General features: G+C 51.8%; 1 protein-coding gene across 1 annotated transcript in view; it reads left to right on the top strand.

Moving 5' to 3' along the window:
* The window catches only part of Catsperd (cation channel sperm associated auxiliary subunit delta), a 49,696-nt gene that overhangs the window by 5,976 nt on the left and 29,026 nt on the right, over positions 1 to 14,694 (top strand). Inside the window, exons 5-6 of the mRNA XM_041669490.1 lie at positions 1,687 to 1,751; positions 8,187 to 8,300. Of these exons, the coding sequence (XP_041525424.1) occupies positions 1,687 to 1,751; positions 8,187 to 8,300 (179 nt within the window). The remainder of the gene's footprint in view (positions 1 to 1,686; positions 1,752 to 8,186; positions 8,301 to 14,694) is intronic.

Here is a 14,694-nt window from a genome sequence, read left to right on the forward strand (position 1 = left end):
GTTAGTTACTCCTGTTCCTGCAGATAGCTCAGTGCTCCTGTGCTTGGCTCTGCCCCCTTGGATTTTGCTGTCTCAGGCCTACTTTGGCCTAGGCTGCTGGCTTTGCTCTGTTTCTGTAAATCTTGGTCTGGATATCCTCCTGCAGAAGTCCCAGGCTTGGAGTTGGACCTGTTGTGGTGGAGATCGCAGACTCTGAGTCAGGTCATTGGCTCAATCCTGGTCCGTCAGTGTCCCAGGACTGGGTTGGCTCCTGGCTTCTGCTCCTGAATTCTGCTCCTTGTTTCCTCAGGTTCTCTCTATCCTAGCGGTCTGGTTTTGTTTTAGAGACAGGGACTCCTGCAGCACAGACAGGCCTCACCCAGTTAAATAGCCAGAATGACCTTGAGTTGGTGGTCTCTGTCCCCGTCTCTGCGGTGCTGGGGTGGTAGGAATGGCGCCACCATGTATAGTTTATGTTGTGCCGAGGTGGAACCTGTGGCCTGTGCATGCTATGTAGGACCTCTGCCCTGAGCCTCAGCCCCATTCCAAAGTTTGGTGGGTTTTTTTCCTTTTTATTGTATTGTATCAGTGTTTGCCGCATTTGTTTAAATTTATTTATTTATTTATTTTTATTTATTTATTATGTTTACAGTATTCTGTCTGTGTGTCTGCCTGCAGGCCAGAAGAGGGCATCAGATCTCATTTCATGTGGTTGTGAGCCACCAGGTGGTTGCTGGGAATTGAACTCAGGACCTTTGGAAGAACAGGAGTTCTTAAATGCTGAGCCATCTCTCCAGCACCCATTTGTTTCATTTTTAAAGATGTGTTCTCTGTCTTACCTTGCCTGCCTAAGGCATCTGACTGGTCTAATAAAAAGCCAAATGGCCAATAGCAAGGGAGGTATAAGTGAGACTTCCAGGCAGGGAGAGTAAGGATGAGGAGGAAGAATTTAGGCTGAAGATAGAAGAGAGACATCAGGGAGATGCTAGGGGCAAGCCAGTCAGACATGGAGGAAGCAGGGAAGTAGGACACCCAGAATGAAGGAAAGGTAAAAAGTCCTGAGGCAAAGCAGGTTAAATTAAGATATAAGAGCTAGTGGACAAACCTAAGCTAAGGCTGAGCATTCATAGTTAATAATAAGTCTCCATGTCTTTTTGGGGGGCTGGTTGGTAGCCAAAGGAAAACTCCAACTTCAGGGTCCCCTTGAACTGGAGTCACAGAAATCTGTGAGCTTCCGTAAGGGTCTCTTCTGTGAGAGCTAAGGTTCTCTAACCACTGAGTCATCTTTCCAGCCCCAGTGTTGTTCTGAGAAGGACCTAACTCCATAGGGCAGGCTGGCCTCAGATTCACAATCCTCCTGCCTCAGCCTTAAGTCGTAAACTAGCAGGCAGGTGCTACCATGCCTGGCCTAACACTTAACTTTGGAGAATTCAAAATATGCAGCCAGGTGTGTTGTAGCAGGACTCTCAGCCCAGCATTTGGGATGTGGAAGCAGGAAGTTTCAGAATTTGCATGTCAACCAGGGATGGCTAGTCAGTTGTAGGTCCATGAGATCCTGTCTCAAAAACAGAAAGAAAAGTCACAGCTGCCTATGGCTCCACCTCCAGGGAACAATGTCCTCTCCTGGCCACTTCAGGCACCTACGCTGTGCATACACGCACGCACACATATTTACAATGTAACTCTTTTAACTTATCTTCCTTTCAGGTGTAAAAACTCCTGTCTCACATATTAGTGGCGACAGTTGTTGTTATAATAACAGATTTTGCCTGGTAAGTTGGAATCTTTCATTTAAATAGAGCATTCGAGCCTAAGTGCAAATACTTAGAAATGACCTAGGAACCCATAAGTAGAGGTAGCCATAGGTAGTGTCACTTACCCATACTCAGAGGAAGGCTGGACCATGAGGTAACTTCCCTTGGGATTGACCAGTCAACCCGACTGAGTGTGCATCTTCCTTTATTGTTGTGTGTTGGGATGCTTTCTTGGTTTTTTTTTTTTTTTTTTTTTTTTTGGTTTTTCGAGACAGGGTTTCTCTGTGGCTTTGGAGCCTGTCCCGGAACTAGCTCTTGTAGACCAGGCTGCTTTCTTGGTTTTTGAGGAAGGGTCTCGTATAACCCAAGCCAAATATGACTTTCAACTCCTGATCCTCCTGTCTCCACCTCTAAGGAGCTAGGAGGACAAGCATGACCTGAGCACTCCCTTACACTGCCCGACACAGTTTTTGTTTGTGTAATAGACAGGTAAGTCTGGGGGCTGGAGGCAGGCAGATGTGAGTTGTGAGGTCCAGACTGGTCTGGTGTTCATAGTAAGGTCTAGACTAGCTGGGGCTACCTAGAACTATCAAGGACTGGGAGAGGCAGGGAGAGAGAGAGAGAAAGAGAGAGAGAGAGAGAGAGAGAGAGAGAGAGAGAGAGAATGATTGTCTCTTAGCACCCAGCTGGTGGTCAACACTAGGCAGGATGGCTGAAGCCCCATCTCAGGTCCACACTGCAGTGGCTGTCATCCTGGAAGGTGGTCTTTCCAGCCCCTTCAGCTGATCTTTCAGCTTTCCCATTCCTGCTGTCCTGCTGTGCCCGGAGGGGGTGGTGTGAGCGTCCTGCCCTTTGTTCTCAGCACCTGGTGCCCTCTGTAAATGGCTGCCTGAGAATAGTGTTTATTTGGCTTTGATAGAAACATATGTTTGGATGTTGTCAGTGGAGCTAAAGGATAATATTGGGGTTCCACAGGCTTGTGACCCAGAGTTTCCTGCAGGCTTATCAGGCTTGGAGTCCCTCCTCCTGCCCTGAGGGTCTCTCACAGGTGGGGGTGGCATGGCACACCTGGGCAAGCCCTCTGATGCTTATTCTCCCACGGCACTCGCCTAGCGCTTCCTGGCAGTGAAAGCTGCCAGCAGGAAGGAAGCTTCCCGTTAATTTGTTCTCTGTCTGTGACTAAGGTGTGTGGAATCTTTTGCAATAGGATCATGTCAGCTAGGTCTAGTAGATGACCAAGAAGCCTGTATTGTTTGGGGCCTCAGGGCCTCCCCGAACAATGGCTCATGTGGAAGCCCCCCACATCTGGCATGAGGCTTTTATGCAACACCCAACAGCTTCAAGGGGTGGCAGTGTGCACGCCTGTAGGTTCTCTTCCCCAATAACTTTTAAAAAATCATACACACACTTTTTAATTTATTTACTTTTATTTATTTATTTATTTATTTATTTATTTATTTATTTATTTGAGACAAGGTTTCTCTGTATGCCCCTGGTTGTTCTGGAACTCTCTCTTAGACCAGGTTAGCCTTGAACTCACAGAGATCTGCTTGCCTCTGCCTCCTGAGTGCTGGGATTAAAGGCGTGTGCCATCACTGCCTAACTCAAAAACAATTTTTTAAAAGTCAATTGAAACTAGGGTTGGTGCCCAACTCCTGCAATCTCAGTACTCAGAAAGCTGAGGCAGGAGGATAGCCATGACTTTGAGACTGACTAATCTTGGCAAACAGTGAGAACCTCAAATAACAAAAAGACAAATTAAACAGATAAAAGGAAAAACAAAAACCAAGAGCAAAGACCAGCCAAGTGTTTCATTGCGTAAAGGTGCTACCCAAGACTGACACCTGAGCTGGGTTCCCAGAAACCACATCAAGGTGGGAGAAGAGAATCACCTGCACAGAGCTGCCTTCAACCTCCACAATGTATGCACGAGAGAGAGAGAGAGAGAGAGAGAGAGAGAAAGAGAGAGAGAGAGAGAGAGAGAGAGAGAGAAGGCAAACAGGCCTGATCACAGCCTGTGGTCAGGATCACAGGAACTATACCAGTGAAGCTGGCATTAGAGACTCCTGAGGGCAGGTTCATACCGGGTGGAAACCGTGGGAAGGAGTGCAGTCAGGCACACGGGGCAGCTCAGCACGGGATGTAGTGGGAAGCCGAAGGCCCGTTTACATTGGAAATGATGATCCTGAGGTCGTGTTGAGAGCACTGGGCAGGCAAAGCAATTGATTTTATTTGAACCTTGCTAAGTCTGGCATCAGCCTAGAGAAGAGGCAAATGGAGCTGCCAACGTGGTGTGCCATACTGTGAATATGTATTACTCTCATTGGTTAATAAAGAACGAACTGGCGTTAGTAAGATAGCCAAACCAAGGATTCTGGGAAGAAGAAGGGTGGAGTGAGAGAAGTCTCCAGGAGACAAGGGATCAAGACAGGACGAGCCATGTGGCGATACATAGATGAATAGAAACGGGTTAATTTAAGTTGTAAGAGCTAGTTAGTAATGAGCCTCCAAGCTTTTATATTTAATAAGCCTCAGTGTGGTTATTTGGGAACTAGCAGGCAGGACAGAAACTTCTCTGACAGTAAGACAAGGGTTTTGATGTCCTGACACCCTTTCCTTGCCGGTGAGTTTCTCACAAGGTGGGTTTTCAGGGAGGGCCCTTCCTGAGTACCCATCCCACTGTATGGGGACACAAGGCTCAAAATGTCTCCCTTTCTGAGGAGTGGCACAGTCCCGTGACAGACTGCCTGTGGCGATTCAGCCCAGGGGCGAGCTGAGAGGTCCAGACCGTGCTAGAGCTGCGGAGGCCGTAACTCTGTGGGGAGCTCACAACACACCTAACGCTATTTCTTATAACTCACTGCTGGATTTTACCTTTAATATTTTTAGACTGTGGTTTACTTGGGAGGGGAGATCACTGAATCCCCCGAAAGTAAATCATGGAGAAAATGTGTAAGGGAGGCGCAGTGAAATCCCGGAACCAGAGCATGGCCCCAGGAAAGTGAACAGCGGGACTGGACGGGGATTTGTGTGGGGATTCTGTGAAAGCCCACTGTGTGGGGGTCTCTGAGCTGACGCGGGTGGTTTGGGTTAACCAGGACCCAGACACAGTCTGTCAGTGTGGCAGTGGACAGTGGGGGATGGGAAAGTGATGCTATCCTGACGGAAACTTGAATCTGGGGTTCCTGAGGAATGCTGACTTTAAGTTTCTGTTTATCTGGAAGGAATCTGCCCTGGTTTGGGCCTGGGCCGCCATCTTAGGCCACTGTTAATAGCACTGTCATTTGTGGGGTGGGGACACCTACTCTGTGAACTGAAAGACCCTCGGTTTCAAGGGCGTTTGGAGATACCCCCAGACTCAATAAACCAGGCCAGCGGATGCAATCAGCAAGAGGCTTCTTTAATGCTCACAAGCGCTTGTGGGTGACCCAGCAGCTCCCGCCAGCTGAGCACCCCGAGCAAGCTCTCCAACCAGCATTTATAGGATTTTACAGGTTACATGATGGGGGAGCATAGCAACAGCAATTTCACTGGTCCTTTAAATGGCGGGCTTAGGTCATCCTGGGGACAGCATTGGGGAGCATAGCAATCTGACAGTTTTGATAAGGTACCCTAGGGGCTGAACGTTTTCTCATGACCAGATGCAACCCACAGATACCCTGTTCTGGCGCCAGTTGTCCATAAGGGAGACAGTGTCTGATCCAAAGGTCACATATCTCTGTCTCCTAAAGGTTAACTCAGTTCACATCTGTCGTTTATCAGAGATGGCCAGGACACTACTCTCAATTTGTAGGGAGAAGCTCTGGCCTTGTAAATAAAACAGCCAGTTGTAAAATGACCTAAGCTTCCCAGACACCTGAGAAAATAGCTCACTGTGAATGAATGATCCTTGATCTGCTGGGAAAGCTGCTGACAGTCTGCTCTCATTCTCCTCTACATTCTTATTTTTGGAATCTATATTTTTATTTTCTTATTCTTGGACGCTTCAGTGACCTATGCAGAAGGAGCTATTGTCCAGAAATGTCCATCTCCACAGAACTGTCCTCCATCAGCCCGCTGATATGCACACTCGGCCTCCTGGAGATCACCCATCTCTGTAACTTCATTGTTTTAACAATTTGTCATAGTGTGTAGACGGACTTTTCTTTCCCGCCCGCCAGTTCCAAATAACCGACCCAGAGACTTCATATTAATTCTATAAATGCTCGGCAGTGGCTCAAGCTTGGGACTGTTGGGTCTGTGAGTGTTCCCATACAAGGCCACCATTCACACAGGAGATCAGCAAGTTGCGTCTATTTAGTGCGCCTGTGTGTGTGAGGTCATTCACCTGCAGTGAGTGGTGCCGACCCAGGGGCAGTTCTTGGGACGGTGAGGTCACCTGAAACGCGGCTGGTTAAGCACCAGCTGTACCAGTGCGCTCCTCAGAGGCTGAGGTTTTATCTTTGGGCACAAGCGTGAGCAAGTCCGGACATGATCCAGAAGAGGGGGCCTAGGACTTGTTCTTGGGACACTGTGGCGTGCCCTTGAGCCTGAATGTAATCTGTTGATAAATGGCGCTTTGTTGGAAGAGATGCCTGTTTGTCCCTCTCAGAGAACTGAACCCTAAATTCAGGTGTAAAAGCGGGAGAGATTAACCCCTTCAGTTACTAGCTAACTCTTACAACTTAAATTAACCCATTTATATCCAGCTACACCGCCATGTGGCGGCACAGCTTCACAACTTGCCCCTCCTGTTTCCCCTCTGTGGCTGGTGACTCCTGACTCCGCCCCTCTTCCCAGAGCCCTTAGTCTGGTTCTCCTCCTAACCTTATCCTGTCCAGCTTTGGGCCAGTCAGCTTCTTTATTTAACCAATTATAGTGACACAGAGTGTAGAGGAATATGCCGCAGCAGTTACTGTCCTATTGTCTGGCATGAGATACCACGGCCAAGGCATTTACAGAAGAGTTTGTTGGGGTTCACACGTTCAGAGGGTGAGTCCAAGACCGTCAGGGTGGGAGCAAGGCGGCGGGCAGGCACGGTGCTGGAGCGGCAGGTGAGAGCTCCTTATCAACAGGCAGGAGAGGGAGAGGGAAGAAGAGAAAAAGAGAGAGAGAGAAAGCTAACCGTGCCTGCTGTGGCCTTAAAGCCCACCCCATGCCATACCTCTTCCACAAAGACCATACCTCCTGACCCTTCCCAAGCAGGTCCGACAACTGGGGACCAAGTGTTGAGACAGATGAACCTGGGGGGCACTGAATGTGAGCATGGCAGAACAGCCTTGCAGCTCTCGTCTGCATTAGAGACCCGCTCAGTTCTGGGTGGGCGTCAGTCCCACACCCCTCTAAGTGCTGAGTAATTTGGTTGTTTCCCTTTTGACTGTTAAAAGCAACATTGTGCCCAGCACTCTGCCTCAGTCACGTGCCCCCACTAGCCAAATGGGGTGCGTAGGGTAACCCAAGTGGTGAGACCGCGTCTCTGTGGGGGGTGGGAGCAGAAGGCCCCTGTGAGTCCTTGTGTATAGGTTCCCATGTAAGCTCAAAATGAAAAACCCTCAGAGAGGACCTTTCCTCTCTGATGAAGACCCCAGAACCAGGACATTCCGAGACCAGGCCACAGGATGCAATTAGCAAGAGGTTTATTGAGTAAACACAGGTACCTGCGGGCAGCAAGTCTTTCGGAGGGCTTGCGCACCTTCAGGTTGGGGCAGTGGATTTTTTATAGGGTAGGGAAGCAGAAGTGCGGGTACAGAAGCGAGAGGCATAGTTACAGGGTTCTGATTGGGCAATTCAAATAAGGCTCAGGTTCAAACTGAGTACAGTTCTGTGGTTTCCAAGAAATCAGATATGTATGCTGACTCGGCCCATCTAGGGTACAAACTCTTCTTCTGGACCCCAAGTCCCCTGCTGGCAGTCCAGATGGTCGACCATAGATATCTTGTCTGGGTCAACGCCCCTGCCCCTAAGTTGACCAACGCCCTTATCTCTAAATTGAACTCCCCTGTCCTAGCTTTTAGTTATATTGCTCAAAAATTCAAACCTTGTAAAATAGCGTTATTGCTGCTGCTAACTTAATGCTGCTAAGTAGGGGTCATTTATGGGGGAATTGTTTCTTTTGTGAATTGCTGATATTCTAAGTTGGGCACATGTGCTGACTATAGGCATCCTGTTTCCCTAAGCAAACGGGATGTTCTCATGAGAGCAGGCCAGCTGCGGGTTCTGGGAGGGGGTGTCCAGAGGGTCTTTCAAAAGTTGTCCCGTTTTTGGATTGGATGCCTGAGGATAGGTCAGTGGAAGTCATCCTCGGGTATGGTCAAGGATGACCTAGAATTCCTGGCCTTCTTCCCAAGCTTCAAGATGTGGGCATACACCAGCAACTGGGTTTCTGTGGTGCTAGGGATAGCAGCCGGGGCCTCCTACACTCTTGGCAGGCATTGACCCAATGAGCATTGAGCATCCGTGTGTTCCTTCCCCCAGGAATTAGCAAATAGGATTTTTGTGTATTCCCGTGGAGGCTCGCTGCCTGAGACCGAAATATACTTCTCTGACAACGGAGGATTCTCGTTCCAGGACATGAACAGTGACATTCTGGTAAGTGGCTGGGGAAAGGGAGTCAAAAGCCTGAAGTGGAGGCGGCTCTGGGAGGCCCCACCCTCCTGGTTCAGTGGGTGATTAATGCTGAGGACAAGGAGGGTCTCCTGCTTCGGTACTGTGGCCATAGTCAGTGGCTCCTGTAAGTGACCCCCAAGTCACACTCCTGCAGGCCGTCCCGATGGAACTCCTGGATCACCTGGCACAGCCTAGAGTCATCTGGGAAGAAGCCACCATTGAGAAAACCCTCTGCCAGATGAACCTGTGAGGCGTTTTCTTGCATGACGATTGATGCCATAGATATGGAAGGTCTCTGCGCTCTGGCCAGTGCTGCCCCAGGCAGCTGCGTGAGCTGTGAGGAGCAGCCATTATCCAGTGAGATAAGCCCCTCTCCTCTCCTGGGCTGCTTTTGGTCATGCTGTTCACCAGAGCAGGGGAGACTCGGACTGAGGGAGTCACCTAAACCAGAAGTGTGAAGTTAGAAAGAGGATGGTGATCACTGGGAGGGGACAAGAGAGGGTGATGGGGACATAAAGAGTAGCTGACTAAAAACTGACAGGCTTCCCAGGGGACAGTGGTGCACGCCTTTCATCCCAGCACTCGGGAGGCAGAGCCAGGCAAGTGAATCTCTGTGAGTTGGAGGCCAGCCTGGTCTACAGAGCAAGTTCCAGGACAGCCAGAGCTACACAGAGAAACCCTGTCTCAAAAAAAAAAAACCAAAACAAAAAACCAGAAACAAAAATGAACAGGCTTGGGCATGAAGCACCTGTAGTCTTAGCCACTGCAGCATGCACAGCAGGAGGATTACCTGACTGCATGAGCCTGGGACCAGGCAAGAAATATAGGAGGACTCCAAGTCAGGGTTTAAAGACACACACACACACACACACACACACACACACACACACACACAGAGGTACACTGGCTGTTCTTCCAGAGAACAGGTTCAATTTCCAGCACCCACAGAGGGCTCATATCCATCAATCCTCCAGTCCCAGGAGATCCGCCACCCTCTTCTGACCTCCACCAGTACTGGGCATTTGGTGTGCTGTGGTGATATTTTATTTATGCTCTAACAAATAAAGTTTGCCTGAAGATCAGAGGGCAGAGCTAGTCACTAGTTAAACATGGAGGCCAGGCAATGGTGGCATACACTCTTGATCACGGCACAGGAGGAAGAAACAGGAAGAGATATGGCTGGGCAGAGAGGAAGTGGGAAGGCAGGGTGGAGACAGGAGCTTGGCCCTTTTTGGGTGAGCAGTTGGCGAGGTAAGGTCTGTCTGCAGCTTGTTTGTCTCTCTGATCTTTCAGCATTTACCCTGATATCTGACTCTAGGTTTTTATTATTAAGGCCAATTAGAATCTGTGCTGCACGCCTTTAATCCCAGCACTCGGGAGGCAGAGGCAGGCGGATCTCTGTGAGTTCGAGACCAGCCTGGTCTACAGAGCTAGTTGCAGGACAGGCTCCAAAGCCACAGAGAAACCCTGTCTTGAAAAACCAAAAACAAAACCAGAAACAAAAGCTGTGTCCGTCAGGACCCCAAGAGGTACCTGTCTTAGAGTCTATGGTTGCTATAACAACACACCTGGGAGTGGACAATAGATGAGAAACAGAGCCCACAAAAGGCTAAGAAACACAGAACAGAAACTCATATCTCATGATTCTGGAGGCTGGAAAGTCTCAGTTCAAGGTACCTGCTGGCTCTACTGCCAAGATGGCTGCCCTCTGACGCCGGCCGGACGGCTGCCCTCTGTTAGAAGTGAGGTACAGGACAGGAGAGCGAAAGCATGTGAAGGCCTCGAACCTATCTGTGAGAGATTGCTGTGATTTGAGTTGTAACGTGTTCCCCAAGGTCTTGTTTGTTTGTTTTTACTTTTTGGGGACCTGCCACCAAGCTCTCAAATAAATACATAGAGACATATTCTTACTTATGAATGCCCAATCTTAGCTTGGTTGTTTCTAGCCTGCTTTTCTAACTCAACATATCCCCTTTCTCTTTAACTCCATTTTGCCTCTGGGCTTTTACTTTTCATTATTTTAAGTGTCTTTCTTTCTTACTTACTCTGTGTCTGTGTCTGTATGGCTATGTGTGGCTGTGTGTGGTTGTGTGTGACTGTGTGTGGCTGTGTGTGGTTGTGTGTGTCTGTGTGTGGTTGTGTGTGGCTGTGTGTGGCTGTGTGTAACTGTTTGGCTGTGTGTAACTGTGTGGCTGTGTGTGGCTGTGTGTAACTGTGTGGCTGTGTTTGGTTGTGTGTGGCTGTGTGGCTGTGTGTAACTGTGTGGCTGTGTGTGGTTGTGTGTGGCCGTGTGTGGCCGTGTGTGGTTGTGTGTGGCTGTGTGTGGCCGTGTGTGGTTGTGTGTGGCTGTGTGTGGCTGTGTGTGGCTGTGTGTGGTTGTGTGTGGTTGTGTGTGGCCGTGTGTGGCCGTGTGTGGCCGTGTGTGGTTGTGTGTGGCCGTGTGTGGCCGTGTGTGGCTGTGTGTGGCTGTGTGGCTGTGTGTGGTTGTGTGTGGCTGTGTGGCTGTGTGGCTGTGTGTGGCTGTGTGTGGCTGTGTGGTTGTGTGTGGCTGTGTGTGGCTGTGTGGCTGTGTGTAACTGTGTGGCTGTGTTTGGTTGTGTGTGGCTGTGTGGCTGTGTGTAACTGTGTGGCTGTGTGTGGTTGTGTGTGGCCGTGTGTGGCCGTGTGTGGTTGTGTGTGGCTGTGTGTGGCCGTGTGTGGTTGTGTGTGGCTGTGTGTGGCTGTGTGTGGCTGTGTGTGGTTGTGTGTGGTTGTGTGTGGCCGTGTGTGGCCGTGTGTGGCCGTGTGTGGTTGTGTGTGGCCGTGTGTGGCCGTGTGTGGCCGTGTGTGGCTGTGTGGCTGTGTGTGGTTGTGTGTGGCTGTGTGGCTGTGTGGCTGTGTGTGGCTGTGTGTGGCTGTGTGGTTGTGTGTGGCTGTGTGTGGCTGTGTGGCTGTGTGTGGCTGTGTGGCTGTGTGTGGCTGTGTGGTGGTGTGTGGTTGTGTGTGGCTGTGTGTGGCTGTGTGTGGCTGTGTGTGGCCGTGTGTGGCTGTGTGTGGTTGTGTGTGGCTGTGTGGCTGTGTGGTTGTGTGTGGCTGTGTGTGGCTGTGTGGTTGTGTGTGGCTGTGTGTGGCTGTGTGCGGCTGTGTGTGGCTGTGTGTGGCTGTGTGTGGCTGTGTGGTTGTGTGTGGTTGTGTGTGGCTGTGTGTGGCTGTGTGGCTGTGTGGCTGTGTGTGGCTGTGTGTGGCTGTGTGTGGCTGTGTGGTTGTGTGTGGTTGTGTGTGGTTGTGTGTGGTTGTGTGTGGCTGTGTGGCTGTGTGTAACTGTGTGGCTGTGTGTGGCTGTGTGGCTGTAGGTGGCTGTGTGTGGCTGTGTGGCTGTGTGTGGCTGTGTGTGCTGTGTGTGGCTGTGTGTGGCCGCGTGTGGCTGTGTGTGGCTGTGTGGTTGTGTGTGGTTGTGTGTGGCTGTGTGTGGCTGTGTGTGGCTGTGTGGCCGTGTGTGGCTGTGTGTGGTTGTGTGTGGCTGTGTGGCTGTGTGGTTGTGTGTGGCTGTTTGTGGCTGTGTGGTTGTGTGTGGCTGTCTGTGGCTGTGTGTGGCCGCGTGTGGCTGTGTGTGGCTGTGTGGTTGTGTGTGGTTGTGTGTGGCTGTGTGTGGCTGTGTGTGGCTGTGTGGCCGTGTGTGGCTGTGTGTGGTTGTGTGTGGCTGTGTGGCTGTGTGGTTGTGTGTGGCTGTTTGTGGCTGTGTGGTTGTGTGTGGCTGTGTGTGGCTGTGTGTGGCTGTGTGGCTGTGTGTGGTTGTGTGTGGCTGTGTGGTTGTGTGTGGTTGTGTGTGGCTGTGTGTGGCTGTGTGGCTGTGTGTAACTGTGTGGCTGTGTGTGGCTGTGTGGCTGTGTGGTTGTGTGTGGCTGTGTGTGGCTGTGTGGCTGTGTGTGGCTGTGTGTGGCTGTGTGTGGCTGTGTGGCTGTGTGTGGCCGCGTGTGGCCGTGTGTGGCTGTGTGGTTGTGTGTGGTTGTGTGTGGCTGTGTGTGGCTGTGTGTGGCTGTGTGGCTGTGTGTGGCTGTGTGTGGCTGTGTGTGGCTGTGTGTGGCTGTGTGGCTGTGTGTGGCTGTGTGTGGCTGTGTATGGCTGTGTGGTTGTGTGTGGCTGTGTGTGGCTGTGTGTGGCTGTGTGTGGCTGTGTGGCTGTGTGTAACTGTGTGGCTGTGTGTGGCTGTGTGTAACTGTGTGGCTGTGTGTGGCTGTGTGTGGCTGTGTGTGGCTGTGTGGTTGTGTGTGGTTGTGTGTGGCTGTGTGTGGCTGTGTGGCTGTGTGGCTGTGTGTGGCTGTGTGTGGCTGTGTGTGGCTGTGTGGCTGTGTGTGGTTGTGTGTGGCTGTGTGGTTGTGTGTGGTTGTGTGTGGCTGTGTGTGGCTGTGTGGCTGTGTGTGGCTGTGTGTGGCTGTGTGTGGCTGTGTGGCTGTGTGGCTGTGTGTGGCTGTGTGGTTGTGTGTGGTTGTGTGTGGCTGTGTGTGGCTGTGTGGCTGTGTGGCTGTGTGTGGCTGTGTGTGGCTGTGTGGCTGTGTGTGGCTGTGTGGTTGTGTGTGGTTGTGTGTGGCTGTGTGTGGCTGTGTGGCTGTGTGGCTGTGTGTGGCTGTGTGTGGCTGTGTGGCTGTGTGGCTGTGTGTGGCTGTGTGTGGCTGTGTGTGGCTGTGTGGCTGTGTGTGGTTGTGTGTGGCTGTGTGGTTGTGTGTGGTTGTGTGTGGCTGTGTGTAACTGTGTGGCTGTGTGTGGCTGTGTGTGGCTGTGTGTGGCTGTGTGGTTGTGTGTGGTTGTGTGTGGCTGTGTGTGGCTGTGTGGCTGTGTGGCTGTGTGTGGCTGTGTGTGGCTGTGTGTGGCTGTGTGGCTGTGTGTGGTTGTGTGTGGCTGTGTGGTTGTGTGTGGTTGTGTGTGGCTGTGTGTGGCTGTGTGGCTATGTGTAACTGTGTGGCTGTGTGTGGCTGTGTGGCTGTGTGGTTGTGTGTGGCTGTGTGTGGCTGTGTGGCTGTGTGTGGCTGTGTGTGGCTGTGTGTGGCTGTGTGGCTGTGTGTGGCTGTGTGTGGCCGCGTGTGGCCGTGTGTGGCTGTGTGGTTGTGTGTGGTTGTGTGTGGCTGTGTGTGGCTGTGTGTGGCCGCGTGTGGCCGTGTGTGGCTGTGTGGTTGTGTGTGGTTGTGTGTGGCTGTGTGTGGCTGTGTGGCTGTGTGTGGCTGTGTGTGGCTGTGTGTGGCTGTGTGTGGCTGTGTGGCTGTGTGTGGCTGTGTGGCTGTGTGTGGCTGTGTGGCTGTGTGTGGCTGTGTGTGGCTGTGTGGCTGTGTGTGGCTGTGTGTGGCTGTGTGTGGCCGCGTGTGGCTGTGTGTGGCCGTGTGTGGCTGTGTGTGGTTGTGTGTGGCTGTGTGTGGCTGTGTGTGGCTGTGTGTGGCTGTGTGGCTGTGTGTGGCTGTGTGTGGTTGTGTGTGACTGTGTGGCTGTGTGTGGCTGTGTGTGGCTGTGTGTGGCTGTGTGTAACTGTTTGGCTGTGTGTAACTGTGTGGCTGTGTGTGGCTGTGTGTGGCCGCGTGTGGCTGTGTGTGGCTGTGTGGTTGTGTGTGGTTGTGTGTGGCTGTGTGTGGCTGTGTGGCTGTGTGTGGCTGTGTGTGGTTGTGTGGCTGTGTGGTTGTGTGTGGTTGTGTGTGGCTGTGTGTGGCTGTGTGTGGCTGTGTGTGGCTGTGTATGGCTGTGTGGTTGTATGTGGTTGTGTGTGGCTGTGTGTGGCTGTGTGTGGCTGTGTGTGGCTGTGTGGCTGTGTGTAACTGTGTGGCTGTGTGTGGCTGTGTGGCTGTGTGTGGCTGTGTGTGGCTGTGTGGCTGTGTGTGGCTGTGTGTGGCTGTGTGTGGCCGCGTGTGGCTGTGTGTGGCTGTGTGGTTGTGTGTGGTTGTGTGTGGCTGTGTGTGGCTGTGTGTGGCTGTGTGGCTGTGTGTGGCTGTGTGTGGCTGTGTGGCTGTGTGGCTGTGTGTGGCTTTGTGTGGCTGTGTGGTTGTGTGTGGCTGTGTGTGGCTGTGTGGCTGTGTGTGGCTGTGTGGCTGTGTGTGGCTGTGTGTGGCTGTGTGGCTGTGTGTGGCTGTGTGTGGCTGTGTGTGGCCGCGTGTGGCTGTGTGTGACTGTGTGGTTGTGTGTGGTTGTGTGTGGTTGTGTGTGGCTGTGTGTGGCTGTTTGTGGCTGTGTGGCTGTGTGTGGCTGTGTGTTGCTGTGTGTGGCTGTGTGTGGCTGTGTGGCTGTGTGTGGCTGTGTGTGGCTGTGTGGTTGTGTGTGGCTGTGTGTGGCTGTGTGGCTGTGTGTGGCTGTGTGTGGCTGTGTGGTTGTGTGTGGCTGTGTGTGGCTGTGTGGCTGTGTGTGGCTGTGTGGCTGTGTG

The sequence above is a fragment of the Microtus oregoni genome, unplaced genomic scaffold (assembly GCF_018167655.1).
Source record: "Microtus oregoni isolate MIOR12 unplaced genomic scaffold, Mior012 000019F_ref0000042, whole genome shotgun sequence".
NCBI lineage: Eukaryota > Metazoa > Chordata > Mammalia > Rodentia > Cricetidae > Microtus > Microtus oregoni.